The 17,003-nt window shown below is 40.7% G+C and overlaps 1 protein-coding gene across 2 annotated transcripts in view; it reads right to left on the bottom strand.

Moving 5' to 3' along the window:
• The window catches only part of LOC120743700 (forkhead box protein J3-like), a 68,374-nt gene that overhangs the window by 29,386 nt on the left and 21,985 nt on the right, over positions 1-17,003 (bottom strand). For both annotated transcript variants that reach the window (XM_040047460.1, XM_040047461.1), the window contains 2 exons: positions 4,658-4,732; positions 230-313 (listed from right to left, as the gene is read on the bottom strand). In XM_040047460.1, coding sequence (XP_039903394.1) covers positions 230-313; positions 4,658-4,732 — 159 coding nt within the window. The remainder of the gene's footprint in view (positions 1-229; positions 314-4,657; positions 4,733-17,003) is intronic.

The following is a 17,003-nucleotide window of genomic DNA, read 5'->3' as shown; positions in this document are numbered from 1 at the left end:
AAGATTTTCAGAAAACTTTATTTCTGATCTTGATCTAGATGTCACTGAGACCTTTAGCAGATGCACCTAAAGCATCATCAATTTCCAAATTCTGTCACCTCATTCTCAAAGTATTACATTTACAAAGCTGCACGCCGACCACCCACCCATCTGTCTGGCGGAGTGACAACAATACCCCATCAGCCTTTTGTGGGTAAAACAGGATTATACAAATTACTTGTGTACTTACTCGTTCTCCAGAGCGTGGTCTCTTCTTTGGCCTGCTGGGTACCGTGTCTTCTTTAGGATTGGTGTCTATGGCCCAGTAGGAACCCTGAATATTAACATCAGTAAAACAAACATTAGAAACGTATTTGATGGAAGGTTTTTTTTGGTGTGTTTTTCTCCAGTGGTTTGGTTGCTTTGTAGATTTGTCCAAAGCTTCAAACTTTGTCTTGAATGCCCCTCCCTGAGTTGGGGTTTTTTCGGTGAGTTTTCCCTTCCCACTGTTGCCAAAGTGCTTGCTCATAAGGCAGGGGTGTCCAAGCTGTGTTGGATCAAGGACACATCCAGGTTTTAGATGTGTCCTTGATCCAACACAGCTGATTTAAATGGCTAAATTACCACACACACACATTCACACACTGGTGATGGCAAGCTGGCATTGTAGCCACAGCCACCCTGGGGCGCACTGACAGAGGCGAGGCTGCTGGACACTGGCGCCTTTGACCACCACCAGTAGGCAATGGGTGAAGTGTCTTGCCCAAGGACACAATGACCGAACCGGCAACCTTCCGATTACAAGGCGAACTCCCAACTCTTGAGCCACGATCACCCTTCAATGGACTAATCATTTGATTCAGGTGTGTTGACCCAGGGTGATATGTAAAACCTGCAGGACACCGGCCCTTGAGGCCTGGAGTTGGACACCCCTGTCATAAGGGGTCATCTAATTATTGGGGTTTTCTTTGGATTAGTAAAGAGTCTTTACCTTATACAATATAAAGCACCTTCAGGCTGCTGTTGTTATGATTTTGTGCTATATAAATAGAATGGATTGGCAGCACTCTGTAACCTTACATGGTCTGCCACTTCCTGTAGTTCCTAAATTCTTCAACACCAGTTACAGTTAGTGGTAGAATATCTAGGAGGCAGTCAATTGAAACTGACTTCTTGCAATGGTGGTAGCTATCACAGTACCACACTTGAATTCTGTGAGCTTTTTTAGAACAGCATTCTTCATTCACAAAGGCTTTTAAATGCAGACTACATGGCTAGGTGCTTGATTTTATGCACCAGTGGCAAAGAAAGTGAAACCTCTTCAACTGAAGGATTAAGAGATGCGGACCAATGCTTTTGATCATATACTAGTGGCCAAAAGTATTATATTAATGCTATATTCTACATGCTTATAAAACAGAATGGGATAGCTGAGAATCCGGCTTAAAGAGTAAATAACATTAGTGATTAATTTATACATAAACATCCCATCATAAGTTATGTAGTCAGTACAAGCAGCAACAAATATAGCCCTAATTATAGGGCTGTGCGATATGACCAAAATCTCATATCCCAATATAAGAATTCTATCATCCGATAACGATATAAATCACAAAAATGTAACATTTTCTGTAAATTCTGTGAATCTCGGGCAGCTCGTCATGCGGGAAGTGTTTCCAGCTGGGCGTCATGTACCTGGAGTCGAGTGTTTTAACCGATGCATGAAACTATACATTTTTAGACATAAGTTGTAAAGGCCGCCGTTTTCTTTGTGAGTATTTATTACACGGCGTGCTGCGGGGAAAAGCCTGTTCTAATGTTGGAGTCTAAGGTTTATTTTTTAGCACCTGGCGGCTCTTTTTTACTTCTCATCCGTAAATAATCTGCTCTTTCACGTGATTCAGTTTATTTTGAAAAGTCTCAACAGGATATTGAGCTTTATTGTGAAAGGTTTATGTGGAACATAAACAAGCGGACACGCGATGCTGTTACCGTCGTTGTTGCTAACCACAATGCATAAAAACAGGCGCTTGTCCGTCCGTAGTGTGGTTATATAAAACATAAGAGAAAGAGAGAACTTAAAGAAATTAATATAGCCACTACAGTGACCATCAAAACAATGAAAAAATATTGCCCTAAACAGCTTATTTTGCGACACCACGAAACAAACGATAGCGTAAAATGAAAGAGACGTTTTTATATTGTTATCCGATATATATCGTCATATCAAACAGCTCTACCTAATTATGCTGAATTACTGATCATAGAGCAAACCCCTCCATCAATAAGCCAAATATTGAAAAATACCTACAATTTCACAGATGTGGCTACAAAATCTGTTTTAAATCTTGGTAAATATGACTGGTTAATACACTTTTTATTGTTTAAGCAACTTTTTAGAACCCCAGGCCTCGAGGGCCAGTGTCCTGCAGGCTTTAGATATCACCTTGGGTCAACACACCTGAATCAAATGACTGGTTCATTACCAGGCCTCTGGAGAACTTCAAGACATGTTGAGCAGGTAATTTAGCCATTTAAATCAGCTGTGTTGGATCAAGGACACATTTAAATCCTGCAGGACACCGGCTCCTGAGGCCTGGAGTCCCCCTGCTTTAGACTAACAACCTAGCCAACAAGTGTTTGATGTTCAAACCAAAGTGAACTCCAGTTTTAATTTTCTCAAAGATTTTGGCTCAAAAACATTTGAACTGCTGCTGCAGGCCAAGATATTTTATTGTGAATTTGAAATCTTTATATTGTTCTGATAATTAACTCTGTAAAGTCTAAACCATGAAATATTTTCAAGAAAATTATAATTTTTTTAAACTGAAATTTACTGCTCACAGTTAATCTTACAAACAAAACATTTAAGGGGGTTAGTCTTAATAAAACATCACACTGATGATAGAGAAGTCTCAAAAACTCATGGATTAAATATGATCCACTCGCCACTATTTACACCTATTTTTTTTTCCCCAAACTGTTTTAGATTATGTTAGATTTCAAAAACACAATGTCTTACAAGATAAATCAGGATCTATTTCTCTGAATCTATTAGTTGCTTCTTCTTTATTACTTCTACAAAATAAGGCTGGCAGTAAGTGTCACTAAATAGAAAGTAAGTGCTGTGAGATGGCCGCATCCACAGTATCCAAAAGCATCAACTTATCTTTTATTCTTCCAGTATCAAATTAGTTTTCTCTAGGTTTAGTTCTCCAGTGGTGCACGTTTCTGCATCCTTTCCCCAGAAAATCCACCGAAATCCTTTTGATACATAATGTTAAAACACAGCAGTCTCCAAAATAAACAGATACAATAAGAGAGGAGGAAATCAATTGCTTTTAGCTCCTAGATTTCCTTCCGGTATAATTTTTTTTTCCAGCCTTTCATTTTGCCTCTTCCCTCCCAAGGAGGTCCAAAGCTGCAGACTGAATTCAGGAGGTTCATCTAGGCCACACATGCACACAGCTCAACTCTCAACATCTATCTCCCCCCCACCTCTCATATTCTTTCCTCTTCTCCTCCCCCTGTCTCTCAGTCCCACATCACTGAACAGTACACAGCCAATTAACGTTAGCACATGCATGATTTAGCTTCTCCTCTCTCTCTGTGGCTTCAAACAGAGCATGTACATTCAGCTTCTCCACACACACACGCGCACACAGCTGACCTCCCACCCCACCACCACTACGCCGAGGTATCGACCACTTCGATCCACGGTGTGAATTAAGGTGCTGGTCAGGTCCAAGTCAGGCTAATCGGGGGGGCCCTCTCTTTGTGTCTTTGCAGACTATAGGCCTCCACTCAAGCCCAAGGATTTTGTTTGAATTATTTAAACCTTCTTCCCCCTAATTCATTTTTCAATGGCTCCAAAATCCCCGCAGCCGGGAGAAACTCTCCGCTCCCCCAACCCCACCTCAACCGTACCCCCCTAAACAAAACGAGCAGAGTTTTTAAGAGCTCATTGAAAAGTTTGGCTCGTCAGTTTTGTGTAAAAGTGGCGGATCGCCTCTAACATTAACCTTGTGACGAGTTTGAGCTTGTATTAAAAATATGGCATAAGGACAGGGTTCAGTGATCAGCTGCAATTATACACTTTCCCCATCTGAGCATGTCCTTCGATCTCAGCACAACCAAGCACTTGACAAATTGTTGTTATCAAACTGGAGTTGCTGAAGTGGCCGTGGCAACGCTGCTTCCTAACCACAGCAGCAGCAGCAGGAGTGAAACATATCTAAAGCTTCCTCTGATTGTGTCTGCGAGATACAGAGAGAAGCAGTTCTAATAAAGCATAACAGATGCATGGAAGGCCTTGCATCTGAGGGAGAGTACCTACATATACTTATTATTCATTACTCCCTGTACCACATTATTACTTGGCAGAATCAATATCGTAGGAGCCACAGAAAACAGAGAAAGCAGCATTAGGCATTCAGCACAGCCGGTTATGGAGTTACAAATTGCTTTTAACCGCAGACACTGTGTGTGTGTGACAAAGAAGCAGAGCAAGTGAGCACTTAAGCACAAGTGTGTTCACACATGTGGCACGAGTGCTACTAAACACGTCAAAAGTCGCCACGTACTCGCAAAGCCTGCTGAAACCCACTCGACATTTTCGCCGTGCGCCGCCCAGCTTTCTTTTTTTTAAGTCGCACAATAAGGTTGAGAAAATACTTACTTTTCCAGGGTCGTCTTTGGACCGAGGCACTTTGAGAAAACACTTGTTCAAGGACAAGTTGTGTCGTATAGAATTCTGCAGAGGGAGAGAAAAAAAGGAAGAAAAGAAGAGAAAAAGAAGAGAATATTATGAAGTAGTAACAAAGTGGCATCACTTTTACACGTTTTCTTCAAATAAGCAAACTGTAATATGCTGACTATATTACAGTTACTTTCTGAATCTGCTTTCATTCTACAGTAAGGACTGGAGAATATGAGAAAAGTCTGAATTGTGTGATAACATTAATAGTAATGACGGTTACAGATTTGCTCCACGGTTCCTATTATTTTTCTTTCTTTTTCTTTTACATATACCCACACGAAGACGCATCAATATGCACAGATAGATAAACAGAGAAATAAAACATATGCTTTTTAAACATGCTCTTATTGAACAAGGATAAATGTCTGCTGCGTTATGCAGCATCTTTAGTGAAATATCTGCTGTATGTTGGCTTTGCATTAAGGATGAAACACCATTTATCAGCCAGCCTTATTCATTAGTGTCCACTGCAACAGAAGCTTTTATCTTTTTCCAGCCTTTGTCAAGACTGTTGGAAACCAATGCAAAACCATTATGGGACCTTGCCATGTCCTTCATCTCCTTCCAAAGTACAAGTTTTTCTTCACTCAGATTAGAATCTGGTCTTACTATCTTTAGCTTGGGTTTCACTCGGGTCTGGCTCCAGAACCTCGGGTTCGACATTAGCGAAGGCCTTCAAAAGGAGTCCTCTGCTTTCTACTCCGTACCGTGTCGAATAAAAACAGACACTACGGGTCACGGTTAGACAAGAGTGAAATGCGGGCTGCTGCGGTGCAGATGCAGACGACTCCATTGATTAAAGCCGAAGCGTACCAGACGCTCCTGAAACTGATGATTGAAAACAGGAGGCTGGAGCGCATTTCAGTGAAGATAGGGAGCGAGACAGAGGGATGCTAGGGCAATGATTCGCCATGACCGTGAGGTGGGTGATAATGTCAGTGGTTGTGCGTTTGATGTGCTACAGGGTTGGATTTGTTTTTTTGAATATGTCAAGAGGCTGTGTTCAGAGTAAAACTGGAGGGAGGAGGAGGAGTTTAAGCTGGGCTTAATGAAAACTCACATTTTTGTACACGTTCGGTTTTAGCCATAAAGACGAGAAGATCATATTTCTTAAATTTATAACAATCCCTATTGTTTATGTGTGTATTTGTGTGTGTGTGTGTGTGTGTTGTGAGGGTAGGAAAAGGAAAAGAAAGAGAGAGAGTGAGAGAAACGGGGGGGGGCACAACAGCTTATGCTAACCTGACATGAACCTGTTCTCCCTGCAGGCTCCCGTTCTCCACTCATCTGCTACTGCTAATTAATACCACTGGGGAGGAGGAGGAGAGAAGACAGAGGGATGGGAGGAATTTCTCGTCTCCTTCTCTCGGGTTCGTACTGCTCAGCAGCAGCTTTGTTTCTCTTACAGAAAAAGAAAAACACCTTCTCTCTCTCTCTCGCTTTCTGTCTCCAGTATACCATTACAGCCTAGTCCACCTCTGCCTCCCCTCGATCTCTGCTGAAGAAGAAATGCTCGAGCAGGTTTTGGCTTCTCTGCTTAGCGGGTCACTGGCTGCTTGTGGCCGTCCATCAAGGAAATATGTGGCAGTCGGGAGATGAAAAAAGGCAAGGAGGACTGCCACCAGCTACCACACTACGGTAACCATCTGTTCCAAAAACTTTCCTGCAGTTGGTGGCGGTAGATCATTAACACAGAGTCCCGTCACTTCAGGAGCTAGCCCATCTAACTTTGCTAACCTCTACCTGTTATTTGTTTATTCACACACTATATTTTATGACTCAAGCAATTTTTGGAACATCTGTGCACTACTTGCTATGTCTGCACAACCCCATCTATTTCAGACTTTGTACACTCTGGCAAATTTCACTTTTGGGGCATGTGTGTCCGTTGCTGGGCCCGCATGGTCGCACTGTGGCTTTTAAAACCTTTGTACAGCCCTGGATTTGTTCCTGTCATTTAGCTAACTAAAAAAATCTTCCAGTGTGGAATAATGATAAGTCGGCCCCTTTCAGTAAATGGAGAATTTACTGTAATATTTTTCAGATGGTTTGGAGCACGGGAGTTTTCTTCCATGTGCGCGTTATGATCCACATATCAACAAAAACAGCCCGTAGCCCAAACCAATCAGCATGCGAGGATACAGTTGGATTAGGATAGAATAGATAGAATAAAATGAGCCAAATGCTGAATTTAAAGACTGACATGTACAGTGCTGTTTGAAGCTTGCAAACTTGCACTATACTGTATTGCTTAATTAATTTCATGCCCTTCTTTCTTTTGTGTCTGTGCTGATTGTATGTGAGAGAAGAGTGAAAGGAAAGGAGTGAGAGTGGTGATCCTCTAAGCTTTGCTTATTTTCTAGAGTGCCCAGTAATTACAGATGAGCAAAATATATTTTTTAACTGAATTAAAAAAATAGTGTATAAAACTAGACTACATGACCTTCTAAGCGGTGATACAAAACCAACGTGGTGCTTATGGCGTAATCTTAACTTCTGTATGCTGTCAGCACTCACAGTGATGAGACATTTGCTTAGCGGCATTAAACAAAATATATTTGAGGTTAAATGGTAAAGGTAACAACCAGCAGGTCAGTATTTAATCTTTATATGATTCAAACTATCATTTGGATATGGACATTATATTAAAGTTATATTACATTATATAATAGTTCATATTCAGTGTTAGGTAATGTTGGTGGCTCAGGTGGTAGAGTGAGCAGATTGAGCTCCAGCCTTAGCTGAACTTTGCTGAGCTAACTAGCCTTTGGTGCAGCACTCCTCCTCCTCAGTGGGCTCCCCCACCAGTCTTGTTGAGCTGTGCTTGACTTGCAGGTGTGCTTCTACATATTTGATGTAAAGCCGCAGCTGACAAACATTCATTATCGGGCAGGGATACATCTTCATTTCTCTTACACTTGTGTCTCAGTGGAACAATGTCACAAGTTAAGAATGAATACTGAACACTAGTACAAATGCACCTGTGCATGCTGTTGGGAGGTAGAAACAAAAGAAACATAGGAAATATGGTGCAACAGTTACAAATAGCTAATATGAAAAAGTAACAGTTTTTGAGGCTGATTGGACAACAAAGTAACCAGAGTACTCTAATGAGCTCATTTGTAATGCATTTCCCTCCGCATTGCTCATATACAGTGTACATGTATATATTGGTTATTTTCAGCATATAACACAAATATGGTCTAAGACAGAGCTACTGGAAGAACAATGGTATGCTTCACAAAGCAAAAAGCAATGCATTATATAGGAGGTTAAACACACAAGTACAAGAATGCCAGCACTGTAACAAAGCAACAATGTCTGAGAGGTGATATGAGCATAATAGGAAAGGTCTGTGCAGCAGTATAGTGATAAAAAAAATGCTATATGAATTTATATATGCACTTTCCTTGCTGTGGTCACAAAGACGGGAAAAGCGCTATATTAATAAAGCCTATTTAAAAATATTTAAACATCTTTACAGACACCCTCTTTAGTTTTAAGATTAGGCTTAAAAATGTTGTTTTTCATAGTTCGAGCCAGATCAGGTGACCCTGAACCCTCCCTTAGTTACGCTAGCGTAAGCCTAGGCTGCTGGGGTCTTCCCATGTTGCTCTTAGCAAAGTTTCTTCTTCACTCACCTTTTTTCACACTCTATGCATTCATACACCACTCTGCATTTAACCATGAGTTATTATTAATCTCTGTTTCCCTTCCACAGCGTCTCTTTTGTCCTGTCTCCCTCTCACCCCTAACCTGTCACGGCAGATGGCTGAGCTCGTTAGGGAGAAAACTTTGGTGCGTCGACGTCCGCGAGCTCTTCCAGGAATGGTGATGATGCTTTCCAGGAAAAGTCGAGAGGCACTGAGTTAGTATGTGTTGATCGCAAACTTAATCAGCTCCAGAGCAGGTAAGGTATTCAGAAGTTACCGTGGCGATGCAACAAGGTAAATGAACCACCTTTCCAACATCGAAAACCCAAACTTACCTCATCAAACCCCTAGCAAGGTTCGTCCTGGTTCGTTTAACTTCAAGTGAATGAATTCCCCTAACTTTTATTTACTTCTCAATATGTTTTACTCTTTACTTTCTTCATTTTATCAGCCTTTTCATCACTGTATGGTAATTTTTCTTTATCGAATAGTATGAAGATTTCATTTCAAACATTTAATAGGCTGTTATGAACTCCATGCACGCACGCGCGCGTGCACACACACACACACACACACACACACACACACACACACACACACACACACACGTATGCAAAAGGGCGAATGATACATAAAACAAATTCTGTTTCTTTTCCCTGACGGGATCCTGGATAAAAGAAAGAATAACAAAAAAAACCTAAATATGATTTCTCCACATAGCTCGCTACAAGGACATAAAGATGCTGTGTGTGTTTGTGCGTCTCTTCCTCGGTGTAACAACACACAGAGGAAAACCGTCCTTCATTCTGTGCCTGCTTGTTTGTGTGTCATTTGTGAATACATAGTACACGTGAAAGCCTGCTTTCATAAATGCTAAAGAAATAAAAAGTAATCTTTCACTGAATAATCATTAGCAATAGATGAACTGATTAGCAGCGCTGTGAAGTAAGATAATGAGAGTCACTGCTGTATCTTCCTCCCACACATTCCTTGCCCTGCCTGATTAATTAGCTTTTTTTTGACCAGGCTGAGGCCATGCCATTCCCGCCCAGTAGCTGAAGGATCACAGAGCGTGCGAGTGTGTGCCTGCGTGTTTGTGTGAAATGCAGGCGCTGAATAAGACTACTGGTTGAGTCCCATACCTTTGGCATGAACAAAATTATATACACAACATCGACAACCTCCATTTCAACGGAAGAAAAAAAAAATGTCTGTAAACACAGTAAATCAGTGTTTGCTCTCTCCATAAGCAGCAGTCCAGACCAACTAAAGGCATAATAAGTATGTCTGTGGATGTTTTCCATAACTTACCAGTTACTGTGAGTATATTATAATGCACAATTCTGCCATCCAAACTACACGAGAGTTACTTAATAATTATCTAATTACTACGGAGCCCTGAAGTCGCTTGGAGAGTACAGGCTACAGTTTTGATTAAGTTGAATGCACAAGATGCAATATGGCTCCACGATTTAGTTACTTGTCCACACAATATATGCATATAGAGAGAGACTAGCCTTTCTCCCTGAATTATGAAGAAGTCAGCAGGCGCCCGGGCTTTATAACTCATTACTTAAAAGTTAAAAATCCTCTTTCCATCCACAGTAATCTGCTCCAGACTAATTTTAATCAATGCAAGCAGATCACAGTGCAAGACAAACAATACTGATCTCTATTGGTTTTGGTTAAACCTTCCAAACACGCCAGACTGGCATTGTGTCTATACCTGAATGCATGCAAAGCATCTGCCTTCACACAGGTGCTCACAATCAGCATGTAATGCGTTTCATGTTGTGATGGAGAAAGCTTTGTGAGGTGTTTCTAAAGCTGTGAGGAAATTTGGAGAAAAAAAATCCGATAGAACGAGACAGAGCACGGAAAGTTTGTTCAGCTGGCCGACATTATTGTCCAATATTAGCCATTTAAGGATCGATCTATTAATCTACTGGTATCTGTGCAATAAATGAAAATTCAAAGAGCAAAGAAGGGACGGGAGAAACACCCTCCACTCCAATTATATGAGTGTTGCATAGTCCAGCAGAGGGCAATTTCCTTTTTGGTAACAGAAAAGTCAAGTAGAATGTATAAGAGAAGATAAATAAAAAAACACATAACATGTTAGGGAAATTCACACATGCTTCAATTGTCTGTTTAGAAAACAAAATGATTGGCCGATATATCGGACAATAGGCCAATTTCTTTAAATCAGCAAATGTCATTATCAGTATTAAAAATCATATATCGATTGATCTCTGGAACTAGATAATTAGAATAAGATGATAGGAAATTTTGAAACAAATGTTAAAATGAAATGTACACACATATTATTAAAGAAAATGTGTTTTGTTTTTCTCGCCTTCTGGAAATAACTAATTAAAAATATCAGTAATTTGCTACACAAACCAATTACAGACTTTTCTTAACGATTCTTACTGCCTCCACATTTAAAAAAAAAAAAAAAGCCTCTAAAAAGATTTTTACTTGCAGGTTTTTGTTGCTTCTTCCAGGATCACCTGTCATCACTGGAAGAGTCAGTCCAAACCAGCGTTTGGGGAGTGTTTAAAAATGACAGACTTTCTTTCTTTTGATTCCTTCACTGCAAAGACTAACAATTCCCATGGAAAAATTTATGAGGTTGCGCTTCTTAAAGTACAGAGGTGATGGAACTTGACTGGAATATTTTTTTTGTCTACAGTAAATATGCTAACCCAAAAGTGTGCCTCAGTGTCTTTATTTTATTGTTCTTCTTTTTCATATAGTGCTTCCTGGCAATTCTGCCGGTCCAGATTTATAGGCGCCGTACAGTGAAAAGCCACAACTTAAACCACCCCTCATTTCTTTATATTTTACTAGGAAAATGGGGAAACTAATGTAGCAAAACATGTGCAAGCATACATAGATATACAATATATAAGTCAACTGAGTTTGTACAACTCCAACGAGCATGAAAATCAGTATTTGATATTTGACCATATTTTTTCTTCAACTCGGATCTCACAGGCAAACGTTTTTCAAGAAAATAGAATAGTCAGGGAGATAAATGAAGTAGACACTGGGAGGCGTGCACACTGACAAAGATTTAAACCAATAATTTCCCATTTTAAGTCCATTTCTTGTATAATTTGGCATACAAGAAATGGACTGCCTGTTCTCCCTGATTCCCTTCCTGATTCCCTTCCTGATTCCCTTCCTTTAGAACGGCTTCTTGACAGCCATCCTTCCACTGAGACCATTTCTTTAATTTGGTTTCTATGAACAGTAGATGGATCAGCTGAAGTTCCAGATGGATTTCTCAGGTCTTTGCTGTATTTTTTTCCCCAATTTTGTAAGGGCATGACTTTCAGATAGTGTCGATCTGCTCGGACAGGCTTTTTTTTTTTTGAGACCTACTACTTCTTCTTCTTTTCTTCACTTTCCTCAATTCTTTTAACAACGCACTGCACACCATGCTCAGATATGCCAACTTTTTAGACAGCACCTCTTCGGAAATCCTTTGCTGGCGCAGAAATACTATTTTATGTCTGTAAAACTGTGTTATCTATTTCATATATTCAGCTAAAGAAATTGGAACAGATCATGTATTTTCGCAACAGGCTTCTAGCAACAAAGTGTCTAATGATACAATTTAAAAGTTGCCTGTTATGAAAGCATAAAGAAATGACGGATCTCCTCAGACCATTGCATAATACTCTATACTGATTATTTTGTTGGCTGTTTGACGTCATGTGGCTACATCCATGTTTTATATGCAGTTTACGGCTTTCACACTATTATTAGATAATGACAGAGACTTGTGGATGTTTGCATGTGCACAGTATATAATGTTGTAATTACTGTTTATGTGTACATGTGGTTAATGGATGTTGCTGCTGCCTAATGTAGGCTGCAGCATCCTGGACTTGACGAGGGTAGTTATATAAGGCGGGCTTGACAGGCATGGATGACTTTTTGACAAAATGCAATGTGATATAATGTGATGTGTGACAAAAAGTCAGGTTTTGGAAACATGCTTTCGGGTGGAGAGAGGAGAGGGATATAAGGCTGTGCATGTGTGTGGATCAGCCGTAGAAAGAGATAAATGATCAAAGAAAGATGCTTAACAGGATAAAAAGCCTGTCTGCATGTGTGGGTGTGTGACTAGATATGGTAAAGTGCAAGGTAAAGGCCCCAGAAGATATTCTGGCCATAGGCGGGAAGCTTCCTGCTTTTGTGAATGTGTGTTTGTGTCGGTGTAGACATGCCAGAGAAGCAGGTCACATAGAGAAGAGCGAAGTTACATAAGTGGTAGGTTTGGAAGATTTGGGTCATGCCAGCAGAGTTAAATGCAAAGTGGTAACATTAGATGGCATTTGCTCAACAGAATTGAACGCTCCTGAGAAGAGATGTTTCATAAAGGTGGAAACAAAACTTTTTAATATTTTCCTGCTCCCCAGGTTTCCTGCTGTAACAATCTTTTTCATTTTATGCACAGACACTGAGGTGAGTTATAGCTGAAGCATTAATGTGCACACTAAACTAAATGATTCCCCATCAGGTCTGCAGTTTGGGGAGGGTTTGATTACAGTCACTAAAAGTTTACAAGACGACATTTAAAAAATGGATGAAATCCAGCATACTGAGACACTGAGGCCTGGGGAAAAACTGTAGATCTTTACATTTTTGGTTGAAAATACATTCATTAATGTGCTTCAGCAGGCTGTAGTACAAAGCCTGGGAAAGCTCTAATAAGCAAGGTATAAGTCCCACAGAAACCTCTGCTCATCTGTTGTTGTCTGCTGGGAGGCTGAGGTCAAAGGCCAAAGGGCCAAGGGTATTTGCTGGCCTGGGTTTTAACCTATGGCGGGAGCTTATTTGGTCTGATGTGCACACACAAATGCAATCCCACACAACAGTATTCACGAGAGTCACTCCCATGCCCTTCACGATGAATGCATTGTTGTGTCGGAGAGGTACAGAGGCACAATCAGAACCACAGCTAGAGAAAGAGTGAAAAAGGAAAGAAGCCAGAGCAGGAGAGGATATTGGGAGAAAATAAAGAAAAGAAGAGATTTTTATTAACTTTCAGCTGAACACATACAGTGAGGGGGTAAAATGTAAGTTTTGAAAGTAAGGCACAGGAGTAGGAGCTGGGAGGAGGGAGAGAGCAAGAGGCACAAAGAAAGAAAGAGCTGAAGTCGGCTGGATGAGGGAGTGTAGGGTACAAGCGCACACGGACAGGTGTCTTAGATGTGAAAGTCTCCTGGGTTCTGAGTATCATTGAGACACCTTATTATATCCTGATGGTGACGGAGTGACAGCCGCTCGGTGAGTATGCAGGGCTGAATGCAAGTCACTACTTCAAACTCCATCTGATACATATTCATTTCATTTGATGGACTCTTTCCCCACCCTCTTCACTCCCTCACTCAAGTACTTCACACAAGTCATCTATAAGATGAGAGGTATGCGCGGCTGTGCAGCGTCTGCTTGTACACAAGTGTGTGCGCCTGAGTGGGTGTGTGCATTTCAACGTTTGTTGGTTCGTTCGTCTGGATGTAAGCGCGCGCGCGCGTGTGTGTGTGTGGGTGTACCTGTGCACGTGAGCAGATATGCATGCACCTGTTCATCTGCGTTAATGTGTCTACACGTGTGTGTGTTTCCAGAATGTAGCATAACCTGCTTGCTTGTGTGTGATGGAAAGAGAAGGAGAGGGCCTAAGTGAGTCTGCATACTTGTGACTCACACACACATACACACACAAAAAAAACAACAACAACATCACAGACAAGGTGGAAGCAGGGTTTCTGCCGTCTCTGGGGATCTAGCAAGCTGCTCCAAAACAATAAAAATATTCAAAAACGCAGTTCATCATCCCAACCAGCAGGCCCAGCTTTGCCACATCATTTTGTCTAGAGTCATTTTAGACACAGACTGCTTGGATGCCCTTAGCAAGTTGCAGGTTATACTAATCTAGTGTTGCATTTCCAGAGGCTCACATCAGTCTGGTTTAATTATTGCATCAAGACACGCACTTCATCTGCCGCTGATGCAGCTGACTGACTGCAGCAAACCCAACACAGTCACCCCTACTCAAACAACATGGATCTGCACCACTAACTTGACAAAAGGCTTAATTCTCGGATGCTTTCTGTAATATTCCAGTTCAGCTATTGCTGACGTAAACCTGCTCCTGCTGCACACTGAAAGCTTACGATTGTGTGCAAGCTGTGGCAAAAATGCAATAAATTCTTACCATAGCATGTTAGAAATATATTTGCTTGAAAAAACGATTTCACTTTGCTGCTTTAGCCCTCCAATGGACTGGCAACCTGTCCAGGAAGTACCCTGCCTCTCACCTTGTGATAGCTAAGATGGGGTCCAGCCCCCATAAACCTGAATTAGGTAGGCAGTACAAAAATGGATAGACGGCTCTGTCTGTTCTTCCGATGTTGTAGCATCAAAGATGCACGGAAGCCTAAATAAACAGAGAATATGAATAAAAGATTTGGTCAGGGATTCACTTGGTGCAAAACTTCACGAATCAGGGAATTTTACCAACTTGGAATCGGATCTGAACTGGAACAAGTTATCAGATCCCATATCTGCTGGTTGGATTCTTTTTTTTATTGTGGAGGAGCCTCAGGAAATATAATGACTTTGCAATTGACTAGCAGAACCTCATTAGTACTGTCACTCTCCAAAAAGTTCAATCAGAAAAATCATGTCTATGGTATATGTATGTGTGTAAACCACATTTTCAGAAAAGGTTGACCTAAGAGCTTGAAATCAAGATCACCAGGATTCAAACTCATTTGAGATTTTTAGTAGACGGCATATGTGGTATCAATTTAAAAAATCCTATGTTGCCTTGGTCTCAAGTTACCACATTCACAAACTTCGGTGTCCAGCGGAGGGATGACATTTACTCAGGTTATTTGTCTAATACTAAGATTTGTTCACTAATCTGAAACTTTTAAATGTGACAAATGTGCAAAAAGCTGAGAAATCAGGAAGGGAGCAAATACGTGTTTTTACTCTGTCATCAAAGCAGCACTTAATGGTCCTTTTTAGTCTTGTATTTGACCATTTTTCAAGCTAGACATGACTTGATCCTCGCTATCTAACCAGTTGAAAAGGAACATGCATGTTTATTAGTTCTTGAAACATTTTTTTCTTTGCTTGTCTTTGTTAAGCCGTTCTGCCACTTGACTGCCAAAGTGATCAGCCGAACACCTTAGAGACACATGACAGACACAGGTGCAAACAGCAGTGTGTCTCAGGTGTCCACCCATGATCAGATCACACAAGACACATTTTAAAACCAAGTGTTTACAGGGTCTTTGATGAAGACTGTAGTGGGAATTGCAGAAGAATGAGCAGAAGACTAATGTATTCGATGCTTATCTGATGCCAAAACACCTTCTAATATTCACAGATAGGATTTTACAAAGCAGGTCGGTGATTATGGTGCTACTATTTTATCTTTTTTTCAAGAGATAAACAGCAGAAATACTCTACAACAGTAAGAGATCATCCCAGTTTTCCCAGCCTTTGTCCTTCCTGTGTCACATCAGCAGGATTTCTACTCTCACAACTAATTTAGAAAGACAAAATCCTTTCAGGTGTAATTTTAATATAGTGTTTCAAAAATAACACAGAGACCAAAGTAGGTCGCAGTGGCAGACTTCCTGTTGCTGGTTGTTTCAAGCAGAGGGCTGTGTGCGAAGTGACAGCTTCTGTCACCAGCTTTTCCGGGAGAGGAGGTGAGTGAACAGGGAAGGAGGAAGGAGGGGTAGGAGGACAGGCAGGAAGGAGTGCACTGGTTGTACTATGCATCCCAATGCCGTTTGACAGCCGCCCTTTTCTATCATGCTTACGTGAAGAAATGAAGGCTATTCTAGTCTGATTTCTAAACTTGTTAATTAGGTGGGTTGTGTTGAGCTGTTTGGGAGGTTGCGTGGTTCATGACTACTGAAACTGCAGTGGATTTCCTGTGGGTATAGATAATATCCACAACATCCATCTAAATTAGTTTTTTTTCTCCTCCTTTTTCTTTAGTTTTACAGATTTTTAATCACCAAAACGTGGTGCCTTTTCAAACAACATCCATCTAAATTACTTTTTTCCCCTTTTTTCTTCATTTTTTATAGACTTTTAATCACTCAAATATGAAGCCTTTTCACAAACTATATTAATCTGCTCAGACACCGTCCAGAACAGTGTAAAGGCCATGTTTCTGGTACTGTAACCAATGGCAGATTGCCTTGAGATGATAAAATAGAGATCAATGCCACGCGGTTATCGGCACTGTTGCTGTTTTATGATCTTTAACACAGTTATAAGTCTTGAACAAATATATTATGTGGTTGTTTATTGAGTTTAGAGCTTTAATAATGTAAGATTTTGTAAATAGGCACAACTCCTGTCAGACTGTTTAGCAAATACCGGCTGTAGTCTGCAAGTTCTTGTTTACTGATGCAAAGAGAAGCAGGAATCTAGTTTTTTTTATTCTTTTTCCGATTCAGTGTCACTCCCTTGTATATGAAAAATTATTTCTGGTTATATGTCAATGTGGCTGAAATGCAGCCACAAAAATATAGTCATGTGAAAAAAAATTAGGTTGTACAACCATG

Source organism: Simochromis diagramma, unplaced genomic scaffold (genome assembly GCF_900408965.1).
Source record: "Simochromis diagramma unplaced genomic scaffold, fSimDia1.1 OVJJ01000387.1, whole genome shotgun sequence".
NCBI classification, from domain to species: domain Eukaryota; kingdom Metazoa; phylum Chordata; class Actinopteri; order Cichliformes; family Cichlidae; genus Simochromis; species Simochromis diagramma.
This window is presented reverse-complemented; position numbering and strand designations above follow the sequence as displayed.